Genomic DNA, 18,998 nt, shown 5'->3' on the forward strand with positions numbered 1-18,998 from the left:
ATTCTGCTCTCTACCAGAAAATCCTAAAGGAGAATGTCCGGTCTTCAGTCCGTAAGTTGAAACTCAAGCGCAACTGGATTATGCAGCAAGACAATGATCCAAAGCACAGGAGTAAGTCCTAGTCCTAGAAGTAAGGTTTGGGCCTCTTAGTTCCAGTGAAGGGAAATTGTATTGCTACAACATACAAAGACATTTTTGACAATTGTGTGCTTTCAAATTTGTGGCAACATTTTGGAGAAGGAACATATACGGCTTTGATGGTCAGGTGTCCACAAACCTTTGGTCATTTTGTGATATTTTGGAGCCCTTGTTATTTTGGGCTAATCATGGCAGCCATAATATCACCAAAAAAAAATGCTTTTAAGGAACCACAAGATGGCAGCAGTGACCACGTTTCTAAATCGCAGCGTTTTAGTGCAGCGTAATACAGTAATGTGAAAGTTTTATAATGATCAGGTCGTGCACCATTTGCGCCATTAAAAAGCTTTATCTTTGTGATACATACTTCAGCCTATAGGTTTATCAATGCAACAAAGCCGAATGAAGTATCTAAACAACGGATCATAAAAAAAATATAGCCTAAAATAAAATTCGCAGCTGGATTACTGAGACCGCCATAAACCCCAATCAACATTTTTTTATTTACATATTGATTTAAAAGATGTGCATGCATTTATTTATTATCCAACGCAAATATATACGACATTTGAGCATGCACAGTGCATGGGCATATACTTTCTGTGCTTTTACTGCATAATCTGATAATAATTATGTGGTTTTAATGTGACTGGGGATGGCTGCACTCTGTAACTGGTACCTGCTGCTTCCATAAATAACCGAGTGGGGCTGGAACACGGGCGTTTCTCCACCTGTTAGTATCAGGTAAAGGGAAAAAAAACTCAGACAAACTGGATGTCTGCAACACGGAAGTCAAGAAGCAGTGAGATCGGACTCGACACAGGAGAGCTTGGAATATTTATTCATTTATTTATTTATTTATTTATTACAAGCTCCAGGAATTGAGCTCTAATCCGGACACTGCACTTCAGGTGATTGCAGCTGAACGTAGACGCGTCACAGCCTCTACATCCAGGGTCAAAAGGCACTGAGTTTCCAAAGATGCTTTTCCTGCTGAACTTTTAAATCGCAGGAACGTGTGGAAATGTCGTCGGAAGGTAAGATGGAAAATGAGCTGAGCAGCGGCGAGGTGAACCGCGCGCTCACGGAGTTCGTGTTGTTCGTGGCGCGGTGCGTGCTGCTGCTCTACCCGGTGTACGTGTGCGGCGCGTTCGGCCTGAGCGTCAGCTGGCTGCTGCTCGCGGTGCTGCTGTGGGGAATGTGGGAGAAGAACCGGCGGCGCAAGGGCGAGCGCGTGGACGCCGCCATCGACTTCGTGGAGAACGAGTCTCACGTGATCAAGCACGAGATGCTGAAGGCGCTCAACTCTCCCACCTGGGTGGGTAAAACAAGGGGGCGTGGTGAGGGCTTGTACTATGGGGTGGCCAGGTTAAACCCAGTGACTTTCTTTGGGGTGGCAATCTAGGGTGGTGCAAAACACAGCTATAGAAAAATGTCTCTTCCTGTATATTTGTATGGCATGGGACGTAACAGGCACAAATCATGGGTAGCATACTGTAACATCTTACGAAGTATGTTAGAGTTACGAAATACATAAGAGTAGCTAATATCGAACTGAAGAAATCCAGTGCCAAATAATGACCATCATAAACCTAAAAGAGTTTGACCAGCATTTGCTCAGCTGTTGGTTTGTTGTGGCCAGGGAATAGTTGGGTTCTGTGTCGGTGAGGTAAACTTGCTTGTTCCTTCAAGACACTGACAATCCTTGCCATTGGTGTCAATGATGAAATTAAGTTTTCCAGATATGTTGAAGTAGGTGTTCTGTTATTATTCAAACTAACCAGATCACAGTTAGGTTTACCAAGTCAATTAATTTTGCATCATATGACCTCAATAACTGCTACTACTACTACTATTACTACTACTACTACTACTAATAATAATAATGTCTTACTGCCAGCTATTAGCTAGGTAAAAACAAGTTGCTTGAAAGCTATGTGATTTATCGTCTGTTGCTCATTATCATGATAGTATCGTCCTTTGCAATACCGATATCACTGCAATAACTAAATGCTTAATGGCTATGAGCGCCTTGAGCAATCTCCGGTCCTGTGCAAGAGAGTTAACTCTCTTTTGATTGATCACACCATTCTATATGTGCTTTCACTCTGTAGCATTTAGTCCATTTGAATCTAATCTTGGTGTCATTAATTCCTCAGTGCAGTTCATTAAGGCAGGTGTAAACACAGCAATCACATAATCGCATGTGGGAGACTAGAGCAACCAGTTCAAGGCCTTCTAACCTGCAGTAGGCCGCAGTCTCGGTCACAAATCATTTCTACCTTCTTGTCCTTGCTGTGTATTTTGGGTTGTGGGCAGCAATCATTTTTCTTCTAATCTGACCCACAAATTCCAACAGGAATGCAGGATAGGATTCTCAAAGTGCCTTGAACAAATTGCCTAGTTCCTTGTTTAATCATTTAATTAGTACCAGATCGATGCTACCTCCATACTTTTTCTCCATTCTTTTTCACTGGTTTCTACACACATTCACCAAAGGTTTGTTTACCTATTAACACTATTGTTGACCAATGATACAAAGAGTTATACGAGTACATTTTCAGCCACATCACCTCATACACACCCTTCAGCAAATGTATTATGCTTTTAAGGTTTTTTTTTTTTAATCACATAAATATATGTGAGCGAAAATTGTGCAATGTTAAAACCAAATCAAATCGCAAACAAATCAAATTTCACCTTTCTGTTGCATGTTGCACATCATAATTGCAATATGCCTGGACATGTTCAAACCCAGTTAACTGTTTTAAGTTAGCAGGAAAGTTCTTGAGCATTGTTTTTAAGAACATTTGATTTGTTTTGTGGCTGTCCTTATAACCCTTGTAGCATTTCCTGCAACACTGATACAACCTTTGTAGTTCTAACTGCATCCCTGCACAAATGCAAATGTTGTTTATATATATATATATATATATATATATATATATATATATATATATATATATATATAATATTAGTGTGTATATGTATGTCTGAACCAAACTGAATAATCAGGCCAGTTTTGAAAATGACTCGTACTTTAAAAGGTTTCCTGATTTTATGATTGCCATCTTCCCAGAATATCTCATGGTGTTGGTGTGTACAATCCAATCTTAAACCCTCTGATCTACTCACAGTCTGGATATGCCTGCTCCATTATAAAATAGAAAATATTAAACATTGTCAGTATTTATGACTCATTATGCTGTAGTGTAGATGCTGATAACTTTGATGTCATGCTAGAATCCATACCATGACCAATGACAGCTGAGCTAAACTGGTGTTTGTCTTCTGAAATGACATTTGTTCATGTTCATTTTGAGAGATCCTGAAAGCGTATGGTGTTTTGTTCTGGGTAAATCTTATATTGTGAGAGGTTTGATGACTGAACAACGATCCAGGACATCTCACATTTTCAACATTGGTTAGAATCATATAAATCGAACCATTTTAGCACACGTTTTTCAGAATATTGTGATGTTATTTCATAACCCTAACTAGTCGAATACATTCGTGAACATTTTGGCAATGTTTTCTGTTAGCTGGATATATGGTTTATCTGTATCGTGCATGGAGCTCTGAGGTGGATTTCCTGCTTCAGTTCATTTAAAAGGCATGATGAAGTGGTGGAGTGTGTAATATTTTTTTCCATACCAACTTGCTTTAGTGTGGTGTGGTTTTGGATTTAGGGCATTGTGTCATTCCACTATTGTGTGTTTGCAGGGGTGTGGTCTTTGTTGCGTTGCCTGGGAACCTCACAGGCAAAGCAGGTTTCATTTCTAAGCTCCACCTCTGCCTTTTGGTGTTTTTGATGCCAGGTACACGGTGCAGCCGTGTATGTGTGTGTATGTATGTGTGTGTGTATGTGTGTGTGTATGTGTGTGTGTGTATGTGTGTGTCGAAAAAATAAAAACGGGTGCTTGTCCGAGGACAAAATGTGAAATATGTTCTCTACAGTGATATTCCACCTCTAGAGCTGTTCAGAACATTGTGCTTCAAATGCATTGAATGTGTATTTTAGGAGGAGCACTGCTTGATTTTGGAAATCTTTAGCAGTGAGTCATACATAGCAACTATCATAATGGTACCGTTGGAACGTAATTGTGTTAATACAAACCAGAAAGAAGGTGTGATTGACAAGAACATAGAAGCCCAGTGTTATTGTGAAAACACTTGAGCAATAGCCTTCAGTAATTTTCCATAGATAGTAACTATATTTGAGATATCACACCTGAACGCTGTGTGGTTCTGCTTTTGTGAGAACACCTGCATACATTAATAGTGTTAAAGAAGTTAATGGAATTTGTTCCTCTTGCGTTATTCTGCTTTATGCACACATGTAATCCTTTACTAAATAGTTTTAAATCATTGAGGTGATTTCTGGCCTTTAATTTTTCTTCAAAGTAAAATTTTTCTATAATGGCTAAAATTACTTTTTTTTTTTTTCTTCATCTTGGCATGCAGTCAATTTATGCCCATCATTGTGATAATACTGAGAAAATGTCACTGTTTAGTTTGACAGTTTTTTTTATGTATCACTCCCGAACACCTGCTGCCCATTGGCTACAGAAGACGTTATTCTGCACACGTTAAATATTAACAACAGCATTTTCTTCTTTCTGTATGTTCGTACTGTATTTGTATACAACTTCTATTTGATGCCTCCAGAAGTAGTTTTTTGTTGTCACAATGTTGTGTATTGCACTTAATGTAGTCTTGTGTACTGTTCTGTGTTGCACCATGGTCCTGGAGAAACGACATTTCGTTCCACTGTATACAAACTATATAGAGGAATGACAATACAAACCCACTTGATTTGACTTATGGTACATAACTAATAGGTTCAGGTGATATCCATATGATAATCTTATTCTATATCTTTTCTCATCTAATGCTACTGTATTCAATTGTTAATGTGCATATCTAAATACAATACACCCTGCATACAGTATTATTCTTAAAGTACTAGTTTGCATAAATGGGGGTTTTGAGATTTTCTGCCCTACTTCTGTAATTGATTGGACAAAACATATTAGTTGCTTAGTTATTGTTCTGCAGGGGGTTTATTGTAATGTACATTATTGCACTATTGAATGTAGTCACCAGGGATTAAGGTTAAATTGAAAGGTTGGGGTGGAGTGTGTAGTTTCATAGTTTCAGTTAGATCTCATAACATGTATAGAAAAAAATTGTTATGAAATAAAATGAAAAATATCACACCAGCCCAGTGTTTGTGATATCAGATTACGCTGTGGATTAACCAGATCAACAAGTCAATATAACAGCTAACTCACCAGCACTGTTAAAATCAACTTGAGATTTTGAGCGTGCTCTCAGTGTTCACTCACTCAACTCGCTTCAGATTACACTACGGACAATAAAACTGAATGATATTAGTTAAAGATGAAACATGTTTGTCTTTTACATTTTCCCTTTGAACTATGATTGGACTTTATAGTTTCTGTCATGCAGTGACCACAAATTTGGTTCCTGCGGTCCTTCATGCCTCAGATTATTTCAAAGCAGAAAATTTGAATTTTTACCCTCTCAAAGTTACTCAGGGTGTCAGAACTTGTGGATCATTTTGCCTAACGTCAACCCATTGATGTCACTTCGAACAAGATGCGGTCCAGTTTGACACACTGGTACCTCTTGAGGTGTTTTTTTTTGTTTTGGTTTCCTCTTTGTCATTTCAGGGCTTGCTTATTAAGGATCTCAATCTACATCTGGATTTCTGACAATTATCTATTGTTAAAAGCACTATAGAAATAAAACGGACTTCTGCTGGAGATGCAAGGCAATTAGTTTAATGTAAACTTCAAATTACATTTGCTTGTTGTTTCTACCATTTTTCTTGCATGCAGTTGTCAGTAAAAATGATGGAAAGTATATCGAATAGGACTTTGAGGACTTTGCTGTTGTATGTAATTGTGTTCTATGACTGACAAAGTATAAAACACATAACCTACATTCATGGCTTATTAATGTATTGGGCCACCACAGGCCAATAGCTTCAGTGTGCATTAATGCAGATGCTACACGCCTCTGGAATGTCTCTGGAAAAGATTTTGGTGTTTAGATGGTGGTGGTAGTGGTGGAGGGGGTGGAGAGCGCTGTCTAACACATCGTTTTGTATTGCTTTACAATGATGCTTCCCTCTGAGGGAACAAGTAGACCCAAACCATGCCAGCAAAATGTGCCACACAGCACAACAGAGCCACTGGGATTTCCTTTAATGTGTCCTTTAATCTGTAAAACTGTTATTTGTGTGTGATAAATCTTTCTCATATTTGTCCAACTGTCCAACTATTTGTCTTTCCTCTCAATAGATTCAATTTAATGAAGTTGAGAAGGCTGCCTGGATCAACAAGGTAAGAAAGAAAGATTGAATCCTGTCTCAGATATTGTATGTAATACCTGACATTAATAACATTCTCTTTAATGTCTACTGACTGATAAGGACACCATATTAACAGTTTATATAATATACAATGTGTTATTCTCCAACAAATGTGATAAGAGCAAGGCAACGTAGGTCTTTGCATGCTTCATAAAATTCGCTTGACTCAGCCAGTAAGTCTTGCAAAAATATCCTTCAAGCGGAATGACTAACAGGAGTGTTTTATTGTGTCATTGTCAAAGTGTGTCGTTTTTTTTTTTTTACTGTACCATGTCATAGGATGTACTACATTCAAATGGGTTCTTGTCCTTGAGCTGTGTAGCAATAAAACTTATTGCTTATTGTGGAATGTCAAGGACAAGTACATTTTCACAAGCAATGTGGCCTGGAAAAATGTCGGTAGCTACAAATGATCATTGGGTGTAAGTTCTCAAATAAGGCTGGCCATCTTTTCTGTTATAAGATTCTCCATAATTGGTATGATGTATCATTTTACTAAGCTACAAAAATAAGAAGAAAATTTGGTAGTAACTATTTAACAAAACTGGCCTTTGCTCTAATGATGTTCTATACAGTATTTTAAGAATTTTAAAGATTTCTGCTGTGACACTTGCAGGAAAAATATTTGCAATTATGAGATTCTTCAGGCATGACTGTGCTGCCACGATCTCAAGACAGTGTCTTCTGAATTTTATCAGATTCTTCATCAAGCCTGGCCATTCTTTGGCGTCTACATGGACAAGCTCCTGAAGGAGAACATCCAGCCTACCATTAGGCAATCCAGCCCTCACCTCAAAACCTTCACCTTCACTAAGGTCCACTTTGGCCAGAAGGTGAGGAGAACTGCTCTAACAGACACAGCATACATTACTGTACACTTAATGATGCATAGAGGTTCTTGATCACCCTTAGACATTGGTGGACTTCTTGCTCCTTTCCCTGGACTTCTTGCTCCCATTAATAAATCTTAAGCAATCCTAAGTTGATAAAGTAATATGAACATCTGGCTGGTGGTGTTTCAGGCTCCAATAATTACAGGCGTACAAGCGTACACACAAGAAGCAGACATGAGGGAAGTCATCCTAGACTTCAACATTGCGTAAGTTCTGTATACAACGTGAATACATATATCAGGAAAAAAAGGATCATATAGAATCATTTTTAGTTTCTATCTAATCTTTCTGTGATTTTAGTTCTGTCCTTCAATAAGGTCATTGCAGACACAACTTTTCAACATTAAACATTTCCTAAGTGGATTTTAAATAACATTGCAACCCTACAGTTCTCCCAGGTAAATCTGTGTTGGTGGATTTGGTTCATCTCGCTATCACTGATTAAATACTTCATGAATATTTCTTAGTTACATGGGGGATATTGACATCGCCGCAGATATAAAGCCACGCATCTCAGCAGGAGTTAAAGAACTGCAGGTTGGCCCTGATTGCCTTTTTTTGTCAGTGTACCATAACGATGGTTTTCATTTTGGAATAAGAATTTTGTGGTGCTGCTTTAGTTTGTGTGTGTTTTACTGGTTTGCGCATTTAATACAAGTTTGTTTAGTAGCATTTTACAAGTCCTAATCTGAGAGATAGTTGTAGGGTCTGACCGAATTGTATCATGTGTAGGACTGGTATATGAAATTTGGTTGTAAAGGGCATTCTTGAAATGTTAAAACATTAATACATACTTTTAACGTTTCAGTTTTTGAATATTTTTAAATACACAGAAAATACAAGAAAAAAATCTGAAGATTTTAGTAGTTAATCATGATAGATATTCTAGATATTGTAGATTTTCAGACTAATATTTAATGGAAATCATTAATTTAGTCTTCGCACAAAAAGCTTTGCACAAATATGCAGTGATACAGTTTGACCACTCCTTTACCTGTAATTGAAACTCTTTTCTCGTTCAGCTTCAGGGGATGCTCCGAGTGATTCTTAGCCCCTTGATTGGCCAATCCCCACTTGTGGGTGGGGTCACGATGTTTTTCATCCGTCGACCTGTGGGTAACATTTTTGTTATACATAATACAATATAAATTTATATTTATCCTATTGATGAAATAAACATTAGTGCAAAAATTATTGATTGATCATTAATTTCAATTCCCAGAGTTTGCACTTGAATTGGACTGGCATGACCAATCTCCTGGATGGTCCAGGACTACGGTATGCACTGTTTGATTTAGCTTTATATTAAAACTGTGCATGTTCTCCTCGTGTCCCTATTCCTTCAATAGTATGTGTTAATAAGTGGATTGGCTATGCTAAATTACCCCTAGGTGTGAATGAGTGTGTGAATGTGTATGCAAGGTGCCATGCGATGCACTGACGTCCCATCCAGGGTGTTTTAACACCTCATGCCAGCATTCTCAGGTTAGACTCTGGATCCACCATGACCCTGAGTAGGAAAAGGTCTTGTTTGTAGTTTAGTTTTAGTTATTAATAATCTCTTTGTTTGGGTTTTTTTGCTTGTTTGTTTGCTTGTTTGTTTTACACCTAATGAAATTCACACACTTCTCTGCAGACCCTTTTCCGAGACGGCCATCATGGACATCATCGCGTCCATGATGGTCCTACCGAATCGTCTATGTTTCCCATTAATAGACCAAGTCAAGGTGGATGAAATGAGATTCCCTCTGCCTCGAGTGAGTGCAATCATTGTGTCAGTTAAATTGCAACTGGTAGTAAGTGGAACATTCTGTAAGAAGATTTGAACTATTGTGGATCAGACTGGATCAGACTTTCATAAGTGACATAAACTGTATTAAGATAACACAATATTGGTGACTGCTGTAACCCGTTGGGGTTTTTTTGGACGTTCTCTAGGGTGTGGTACGTGTCCATGTGCTGGAGGCTCAGGATCTGAAGGCCATGGACACAGTAATGATGGGACTAGTAAAGGGCAAGTCTGATCCATATGCAGTCCTTACAGTTGGCAACCAGCGTTTCAAAACGAAGACCATTAAAGAGACCTTGAACCCCAGATGGAATGAGGTGTATGAGGTAACAGCTAATGTTTTGCTTTGCACATAACTACAAAATTTGCGTTCAAGCAGATGTCCAATCAACATTTTGCGTAAATGTTTATATCTTGCAAATTACTCTATATTAAACAAGATTTTGTAGTTTGATATATTATAAATGCCTAAGCATACAAATTAAGTTTCTTGCAGCTTACTTGTTAAACCTGCCAAAATTTCCTGGCACACTGACAGTAAATTGAGCAACTATCGGGATCAGGGGGTTCCACAGAGCAATATACTAGGCCTTGTTGATTATTTTTGTCCACAGTGATAAATCTGTATTTATTTCTCTTGAGTACAGTTCGTGGTTCATGAGGCTCCTGGCCAAGAGCTCGAAGTGGAGGTCTATGATGAGGACACGGACAAGGATGACTTTATGGGCAGGTGGCTATTTCTGTTTTGTTTCTGTTCTGGAGTCAATCTGAGCATACATTTAAATTAGAAGTCTGAGTAACAGGCACTGTGTTAACCTGAGGTAATATTTAATGTGTATTCAATTCACACAGGTTTAATCTGGATTTTGGTGAGGTGAAGAAGGAAAGAGAGATAAAAAAGGTATGTGCCGTTGCATGGTTATAAACTAGCTACATTATTTGGGAATAGACCGTGGAATATCCATACTGATATAAACCTCAATACCATTTGGGAATAAAATATGAAATATTCTATTGATGTAAACAACTACATTGTTTTGGAATAGAATCTGGAAAACTCTAGTTATGTAAATAAGGAGATTATTTGGGAATAGAATCTGGAATATTATATTGATGTAAATGGCGTGATTATTTGGAAATAGAATCTGGAATATTCTATTTATGTAAACAGGGAGATCATTTTGGGAATATAATCTGGAATATTATATTGATTTAAAAAGCTAGATCATTTTGGGAATAGAGTCTGGAATATTCTCCACAATACTATTTCTTGTTTGATGATACATGAATTTACATTCATCAGACTTTACACTAATGTTGTAATGCTACTAGGACTATGCTTCTAACTACATTTTGAACCCTTTGTAATAAAGCAATGAATGTGCTTCAGGATATAAAAAGAAGTGTAGTGTAAGGGTTGTTGCAAAACCATAAACAATATTTACATTCCCTATCGTAGTTTACTCTTGGAATTAGTTGTGAATTAGAGGAAAATGTGGCCATTTTTATATAATGAGATAATAAGTAAACAAAGTACAGGAGTATTAAGAACTATTTGTGGTTATTTCTGGGTTGGGACATAAAGGTTAATCTTAAAAAGCTTAATCGATGAGCGCACATAATCTTATGCTAATAATAATTTATAAAAGGGATTGTGTGTAGGATGTGGTGTACATGTCATCTTATAAATCAGTAACATTTATGCATAAGCACATTACTGTATGTTGTTTACATTTGCGCAAAGTTTTTAGGATAAAAGGTATACACATGAGGTCTTGGGTCATACAGAGCTTCACTGTATTCATAGAAAATTAGCTCAAATTAAAATGCCCTGAACCTTAAACATATCATTATTATCAATTACAATTTAATTAAAAATACATTTCACTGCTATTCTATATGATTTGATGATCTTGATGAACCTTTACACAATGGCTTCAATTTTACAGTGGTTCCTCCTGCAGGAGATTGAAAAAGGAAAAGTACACATGAAACTGCAATGGTTTTCTTTGCAGACTGATCTGGAGCTACTGAAAGAGGTAACCTGGCATACGTACTGTAGATATTATGAAGATCACTTGATTTGCCCACACATTAGGTGTGTGTGAATTTCTTTTGTTCTTTTTTTTCCCCCGATTTTATTTCTTTTTATCATAAAAGTATTTTTTTTAATGATAATATAGCATTGACTCGTGTCTATTTGCTTCTACACATAAAGTCTAGAAATCAGATACTCATGAATCTAAATATGAAACAATGTCCACTGTGACCTGGAAGTAGGCTATTCTAGAGGCTATTCTATGGTTAAGATTTGTACTCTGGAGCCTTATATACTGTTTTCATAAAAGATGTGATAAAAATGGGCCCAGCATATACAGGAATACTGTTGGAATTGTTTAAAATATTCTTAAATTGCAGCACCTGGAAAATGCTGCAGATTTTTTCATCTGCCCCATTGTCCTTCTTTACTGTTACCCAATTTTTAAAAAGCACACACTGACCCATATCAGCAGTACAACAGGTACTTACACCAACGTTTATCTAAACTTTTGCTACTATTTACCCAGTAACTGCTGATACACATCTGGGTCATTCACAATTCTTCGTTTATTTTAGCCCCAAAAGTGAAACCGAAATGATGGAAATACGAGTGCTTTTTGTAATACGTGTTTTTGTATGTGCAAATCAAATCTCATTTGCATGTAATTTCTTCTTTCCTCTCGAAGTGAGTGAATGCAACATACACGAACCACGTTACCATTCTTAATTAAATTATTGAAATATGAGACATTACTTGTTTTGATTTTGTTTTTGATTTTGATTTTCTTTAGGCCACTGATGGCTGTGCCTGTGCCATGCTTGCTATATATTTGGACAGTGCCTCTAACCTACCTGTGAGTAAATCAATGGCTTCTTCTTCTTCTTCTTCATCTTCTGCCTTGTAGATACTAGAGTCAACTGTCTCCATGGTTTCCTTATTTTATACTGTGAATGATTTTTTTGCATTTTGCACATATAACCATAATCAGGCGGTTGCAATTTGATTCTTCTTGCAACTTCGCTAGATAAAAAGTTTATGGTTTAACATTGAAAAATACTATACAATTATTTACATATACAACACTGTTACAGGATACTAAACACAAAACTGACTGATACAGCTTATTCATATACCAGCTTGTCTGCTTTACAAGATTTATGATGTATTAGTATGATTTTTCTGAGTGCAAGTTCCTTTAGATTGAGATTTAATCTCACATCAATGTTTTCACTAATGTTTCCTTTGTGTCTGTATATATTTAGAAAGACCATAATGAAGTAAGCCAGCTTGAGAAACATGGGAAGCAGCCCAAAGAGGCAAGGGTAAGTTGTCATCGGTTTTGATTATAGCTCCGCTTTCACAAACAGGAAAATACTTGGACGCATATGTGTCGTTTTTCTGTTTTTCCTAATACCACACCATCGTTCAATCAGACAACAAAGACGGGAAAGACTAGTGCCTTCGTTCTTTTAGTCACATGATCAAACAGAAGTATGTTTGTTTTAATATATCAAAGCCTGCATATACAGTTTGGATTATTTTGTGCTAATGTAAGTGAAAGGACACTTTGTAATATTTCATACAGGCAGCTGCCTACGATTGGTTTTAGAGATGTTTGCTGAGCATTTTTTCCCCTAAGGGTTAAATGAACCAAATGAACCAGAATTTGCTGTCCATCCAGTTCTCATGCACTCATCTTTCCACTTTATCAAGTGCAGTGCTTCAACTTGTGCCCTGTGTATCCTGTTGCCTAGATGTTTTGTTGAGACCGAAAAGGAAGAGTTGACAGCCAACACTGCTTAGGGGACTTTAGAACATGTGACCTGTTAAGCAAATCAGTAGACAGGAAAGAAAATTCCCTGTTTAATAACTGCTGGTAAAGGGATAGTTGAGGGACAAAAATGAGACTGAGCTTCATTTCTGTAGCTGTCTTTCTTGAATTCGCTTACAAATATCAAAACATCTGGCAGCTGGAGTTTCCTGTTAAATTACGGTGATCTTTTCTGCATAGTTATGTTTATTAGCAATTTACAATATCATTTTTTTCAGAAGGACATTACTGCACAGAGATAAATATGAGAACTACTATAAAAGTTCCCACAAATGTTCCTAGCCTTTCATTGATTGTTCATTTGAGTTTTATTTATTGCCTTGCATTTCAATAGAAACATTTTTACAGTTTTGGTTTTGTGATTGCTATGCAGATATTATTTGCATGAGTTAACCAGCACTTCTTTTTGTATAGATTAAGAATGCAGATGCATGGGCTAAAAAGCATTCCAAAGTTGCATGAAGACATGGCATATTTTGTGAACCTTGATGGACAGGGTTTGGAAACGTTTTGGTTTGTAAATCACTCCTGGGACTTGTTGAACCGGTTTCTATTAGGAACATTTGACCTGACATGCCACATTCTACAGCTACAGCTTGGTTTTGCTTGCACAACTATTGCGATATGCATCATACAAACTGGACATTATTGCAAAATGACAGCTGATGGTTGATTATTACATTGTTTTTGTTTTGGGTTTTTTTGTTTTTTCCTTCTCCATCTATTTTCCTTGTATGGATTAAACATTAATTTATTCCCCCAATATGTGCAAAGGGAGCCTCAAGCATTTATGGGTTTAAGTGTTTTGTTGTGCATTGCAGCTCACAAGGAAGCAACACAACCCCAATTCTTATGTGAAGTTCTCCATAGACCAACAAAGCCAGAAAAGCAAGGTACTATTTGCATTACTACTACTGAGAAACTTCAGCGCCCTCTGCTGGAATGTATTAGCACACAGAAACAAATTGTAAAATAAATAGTATTTACTTTTTTTTTTTTTAAGAAGCTTTCTATAAGCGTAATGCTTTTCCTCCTTTTTGTTAAGTTTCTAACCCTGTCTTTTATTCTTTTTTTTTTCCTTTTTTTTTTTTTTTTAGACTGTGTATGCAACTAGAGATCCTGTTTTTGAGCAGTACTTCACATTCTTTGTGCACAGTGTGGAAAGCCAGGTGCTTAACATTCAGGTATGATAGAATTTGCCATATACAAGTTTCATATTGTTTTGTATTTGAAGTTACAGTACTAAAATGTTCATGTTTAGCCTGGGTGAGATATGGATGAGCATACTTTGCAAAGTAACAGTGTAATCAGAAGGTAAAAGGTGGTAAGTAATTTAGAAATGAAATCACAGCTTGCAGTCTGCTATGCACTCATGTAGCTTAGTGAGGGTTTATGCTGATTGATGCTAATATACAGTGGGATCCAAAATTTTGAGAACAATTGATAGTCAGTTCAGTTTCTTAGTATTTGGTACGTCCCTTTTTTGCTTTAATGACAGTGCGCACTCGAGCTGGCATGGACTCCACAAGTTCGTGCAAAACCTTCTTATACATTTTGGATCAAATCTGTCTGAGTGTCATCTGAATGTTTGCTTCACTAGAAGAAATTAGAAATGAGGATAATCTGACCTTTTGTACAAAGCAGTTAACATGGTCAATATCACACATTTGCTTACATTTAAATAGGGACCTGGAAATAGTGCAGAATGCAGAATAGTGAACATTTACTTTCTTTGGACATTTTACTTTCCTAATTGGACAAACCAAGTAAATAGAACACTGAAATAGAAAACTGCACTGTCGGATGGCAGCACGGTAGAAAAGGTTACTGTCTGTGCCAAGTTTCACATGTTCCACGTGGGTTTCCTCCAGGAACTCTGGTTTCTTCCCACCTAACAAAAACATGCTGGTAGGTGGATTGGATAGACTCTGAATCCATCAGGTAAAATACTTAAGATGGATGAATGAATTAATTAATTGTCATATTAATGCATTGATAATTAAAACAGACAGGACAGGAATAAAGAAATAAGACCTGGCCTTAAGGCTTGATCACATGTGATTTTATTATTATTATTATTATTATTATTATTATTATTATTATTACGCATGAAAAGGAGCAAATGAAAATAAAAAGAGATAGAAACAGCCATATTTGCCTCCCAATAAGTATAAAGTGAATTTGATGATTATTTCACATGCCTCATGGTTTCAGGTGATGTTGGCTGAAAAGAAAAGTTCACTGGGCATGCTGACTCTGCCTCTCAACCGGCTTCTCAACGCCTCAGACTTGACTCTGGACCAGCATTTCCAGCTGGAACGTTCCGGCTCCAACGCCCAGCTCAAGATGAAAGCCATCCTCAGGGTGATTCTGTTTGTGTATTGTAGTCCTGGTAAAGCTTTACATTTTTAGTATGAAGGACATCTTGCGCTTGGTTCCTCTATAGTTTAATTAGTGCTTGTTTATGTACTTCCTTGCTAATGTATATATTTTTTCAGTCATTAATCTTTATTTAATGGTTCCTACAAAGCCTCATTGTCATAATGCAGTCTCTCTGTGTGTTTCCAACATTTTTGCAGCACCAACACACTTTTGTTATATATGTGTATGTTTCAGTGTGTCCAGTTTCTTTACTAAGCTCTTTATCATCCCAGATCCTGAAACTGGAGAAGCCCAAGCCCAAAGTTTCAAACCCTTCAAACCCTTTCAAAGATCCTCAGCTCCAGCAACCTCAGCAATCACAGCCAACTCTTGACTCCTTGAAACCTGAAGAGAGAAACCAGGCCACTACGCTGTCACAGATGCAAGTGCCCATCAGTTCTTCCAGCGGGCCCCAGGCTGAGTATATGGCCCGGAGAGGTTCTCTCCTGGTCTCGGAGAACCGTCTGACGGGCTCCACACGAATGCGGCGTTATGACTCGCACAGCCTCCTCTCAGAAAACTCTATCGCTTCTTCACGCTTCGACCTGGCCGAGGGTGTCCCTTACCCAGAGTGAGTATAATGTACAGTATAACACCGTGTGTACAATACGAGTCTGGTGACAGTAACAGAAATATAACAAATGAAGATTGTCACAGGAATGGTTAGGTAACTTTGACTTTTTAGTTAGACATACTTTTTACAGAATTTTAAGATATGGAGCTTATGTATGAGTATGTTTTTCTTTGTTTTGAACTTGTAGGGGTAAAATTGTCCTTTAAAAATGCATAATTCAAAATTTCAGGCTACAGTTTTGAGATATAAAAAAAGAAGCCAACCCTAAATACAAATCTCAATTGCTTTAACCGAAACAAGAACTTGACCTATATCTAGCCATATGCTAACTACTAGTTTCATAAGGTCATAGCCATATGCTAACTGAGTTTTCATAATTATTAAATGAAAAGTGACTGACACAATGCTTCTGGCAAAAATTGTCAAGTATACAGTAGTTAACACTGCGTGAGAGCAATATGGACCTTATCTTATGCTAACTAGTCAGAATGAGGTTTCATGTCTTCTTAGCGTTGTTTCGTATTTTGTGGTAAAATATTCTCCTAATATGCTAAACATTGCTTAGTACATTGCTTGGGTAGACTGCTAAACCCTTAACACGACTATCATTGTGTGAATGAATTACAGCGCCATCATGAATCACCAGGGCAGCTTTGGCCAGATTCAGATAACTATTCGTTATGCCACGCTGAGGAACAAGCTCACTGTGACGGTCATTAACTGCAGGTGATTTTCTAAACACTGATGAAGCTTCTGCTTCATGAAAAAAATTAAGTAATTAATGGTGTATTAGAAAACATTGGTCACTTATATATAAATAAATCATCCTTTAAATTTTCAAGACCTACAACTACTAATCAGTTAATGCTAAGATCATGCAGAATAACCTGCTTAAGTAGCTAGTTGTTGTTGCTTTTTTAATGGAAAAAAAACTGCTCAATTCTAAAACCAGGCTATATATAGTTTTTCTAAATTGAAATCTCCTGTATCATTGCTTGCTAGGAACCTGTTCCCCTGTAACGCCAACGGCTCAGACACCTATGTTCGCATTTACTTGCTTCCTGACCAAAAATGGAAAAACCGCATGCGCACAAAAGTGAAGACAAACACAGTGGATCCAAACTTTGATAAGAAGTGAGAATTTGTTCAAATGACCTACACAGGTATTGCAGCACTGCTAATCATTTCTTGTTAACTAAATATACATATGCACAAACTCAGGTTTGAGTTTTCGGTGCCATTGGAGGAAGCAAAGACCCGGAAGTTAGATGTTTCTGTGAAGAACAATCGAATGTTCCATACCAGAGAGCGAAAAGAGATTGGGATGGTAAGAAAGATGCATACATTAAGAAGATACAATAACTTTTCTTCAGTTAGCTTTGGTCATTAATCAACAAAACTGCCATCTGTCCTCTATCTGCAGGTCTTGATTGATCTAGCCCAGTTGGATATTGTAAAAGGTTCCACAGAATGGTTAGTAAAGACAAAACCCTCTCTTTTTGTTGTTGATGTGTAAACATTTTGTTAATCTGGTTCATGAACAAACACACTGCTGGTTTCAAGCTCATTAGTCTGAATTGTGTATGCATTTTTTCCAAACCAGGTATGAGCTCAGTATCCCAGGGCTGAAGAAAGCTATCTAGAGGAATGAAGATCATTGATCAAATTGAACTGACTCCTTCAGAAGTTTCTGAATTTCTACACCTCTGTTTACATTTTTATTACTGAATTTCTCTTGCCTCTCAGGTAGTGGAAACTATGAGAATCTTTATTTTTATTTTAACACTGAAGAACTCTAAAATATAGTGCTTTTTTTTTTTGAATCATCAGTTGCGAGTGGAGTTTTCACTTGATGATGGGAAGCAGGCTTCTTTTTTTTTCTTTCTTTCTTTGCACTCCATGCTGAACCTTTTTTTTTTTTTTTTTTTTAAATCATACTCGAAGTACTGGTACTACTTTGTGTCACTACTTATGTCGCTTACATGCACGCAATAGTTCTGGATTCATGACATTCTCTCTCTCTCTCTCTCGCTTATATATATATATATATATACATGTACATTCTCATGATCTGTTCTTTTCTTTATAGGAAATGTGTTGCACATTTTAATGCATTGTTCATTGGTTATGTGATGTTTACTAGATTGTAAAGAATATGCACCTGTTCCACATTCCAGCTCTTGACAAACCAAAGACAAGTAATCAGTAATTCCTCAATAACTGTTGTCTGGAACACGCTGAGCACTATAATGAAGCAAAATGTGCACTCTCAGTGAGGGTCTTAAAGATTATGTTTAGGAGAGGCGATATTTAGCAAATATATATCAGGGAAATATTTGGACAGCATGGAATGTGAATATGTTTTAAAACAAAAACGTAACTGACATGGATGCATGTTCAGTACTTAAGCATATATATATATATATATATATATATATATATATATATATATATATATATATATATATATATATATATATATATATATATCAAAAAGGATATTCTGTAATTTTGTAATCATAGAACATGAATTGACATAACAAACTAATTAATGGCAAAGTGTTGTTATATTTCTGTTATTTTGCTCAGTATTTTTCTGTATATTTTTTTAAACAGTGGTTGTGTTGTATAAAACACTGGGAAATGTAAAGAAAGGGGGGAAAAATCTTATGACGACTATTAAATAAACTATGGCTTTTATTAAAGTTAAATTGAGTGTCAGAAGTTTCTAGATAGGAAAATGTGAAAAGTTGAGTTACAAGTGAATAGTATGCCCTATTCAAGCTAACTAAAGAGTGACATTATTCTTAAATGTATTTTTTTTTTTTTACTAAATTGAAGGTAGAAGTTATATACAGTGAATATCCCACTTTCATGCTCTTTGTTTTGTGCATAAACATCATTAATTGTC

At 36.7% G+C, this 18,998-nt stretch overlaps 1 protein-coding gene across 1 annotated transcript; it reads left to right on the forward strand.

Moving 5' to 3' along the window:
- The first annotated feature begins 1,113 nt into the window (after positions 1-1,113).
- On the forward strand, positions 1,114-18,498 carry esyt3 (extended synaptotagmin-like protein 3). The gene is made up of 23 exons (XM_053626439.1): positions 1,114-1,456; positions 6,468-6,509; positions 7,237-7,371; positions 7,561-7,637; positions 7,899-7,968; positions 8,454-8,543; positions 8,654-8,709; positions 9,068-9,188; positions 9,370-9,546; positions 9,868-9,950; positions 10,073-10,121; positions 11,170-11,259; positions 12,052-12,114; positions 12,524-12,583; positions 13,914-13,985; positions 14,190-14,276; positions 15,307-15,456; positions 15,747-16,084; positions 16,715-16,813; positions 17,090-17,221; positions 17,309-17,414; positions 17,511-17,560; positions 17,691-18,498. The coding sequence occupies exons 1-23, from the start codon at positions 1,163-1,165 to the stop codon at positions 17,728-17,730; spliced, it is 2,481 nt and encodes an 826-aa protein (XP_053482414.1). The 5' UTR covers positions 1,114-1,162; the 3' UTR covers positions 17,731-18,498.
- Positions 18,499-18,998: the final 500 nt, after the last annotated feature.

The sequence above is a fragment of the Ictalurus furcatus genome, chromosome 6 (genome assembly GCF_023375685.1).
Source record: "Ictalurus furcatus strain D&B chromosome 6, Billie_1.0, whole genome shotgun sequence".
NCBI lineage: Eukaryota > Metazoa > Chordata > Actinopteri > Siluriformes > Ictaluridae > Ictalurus > Ictalurus furcatus.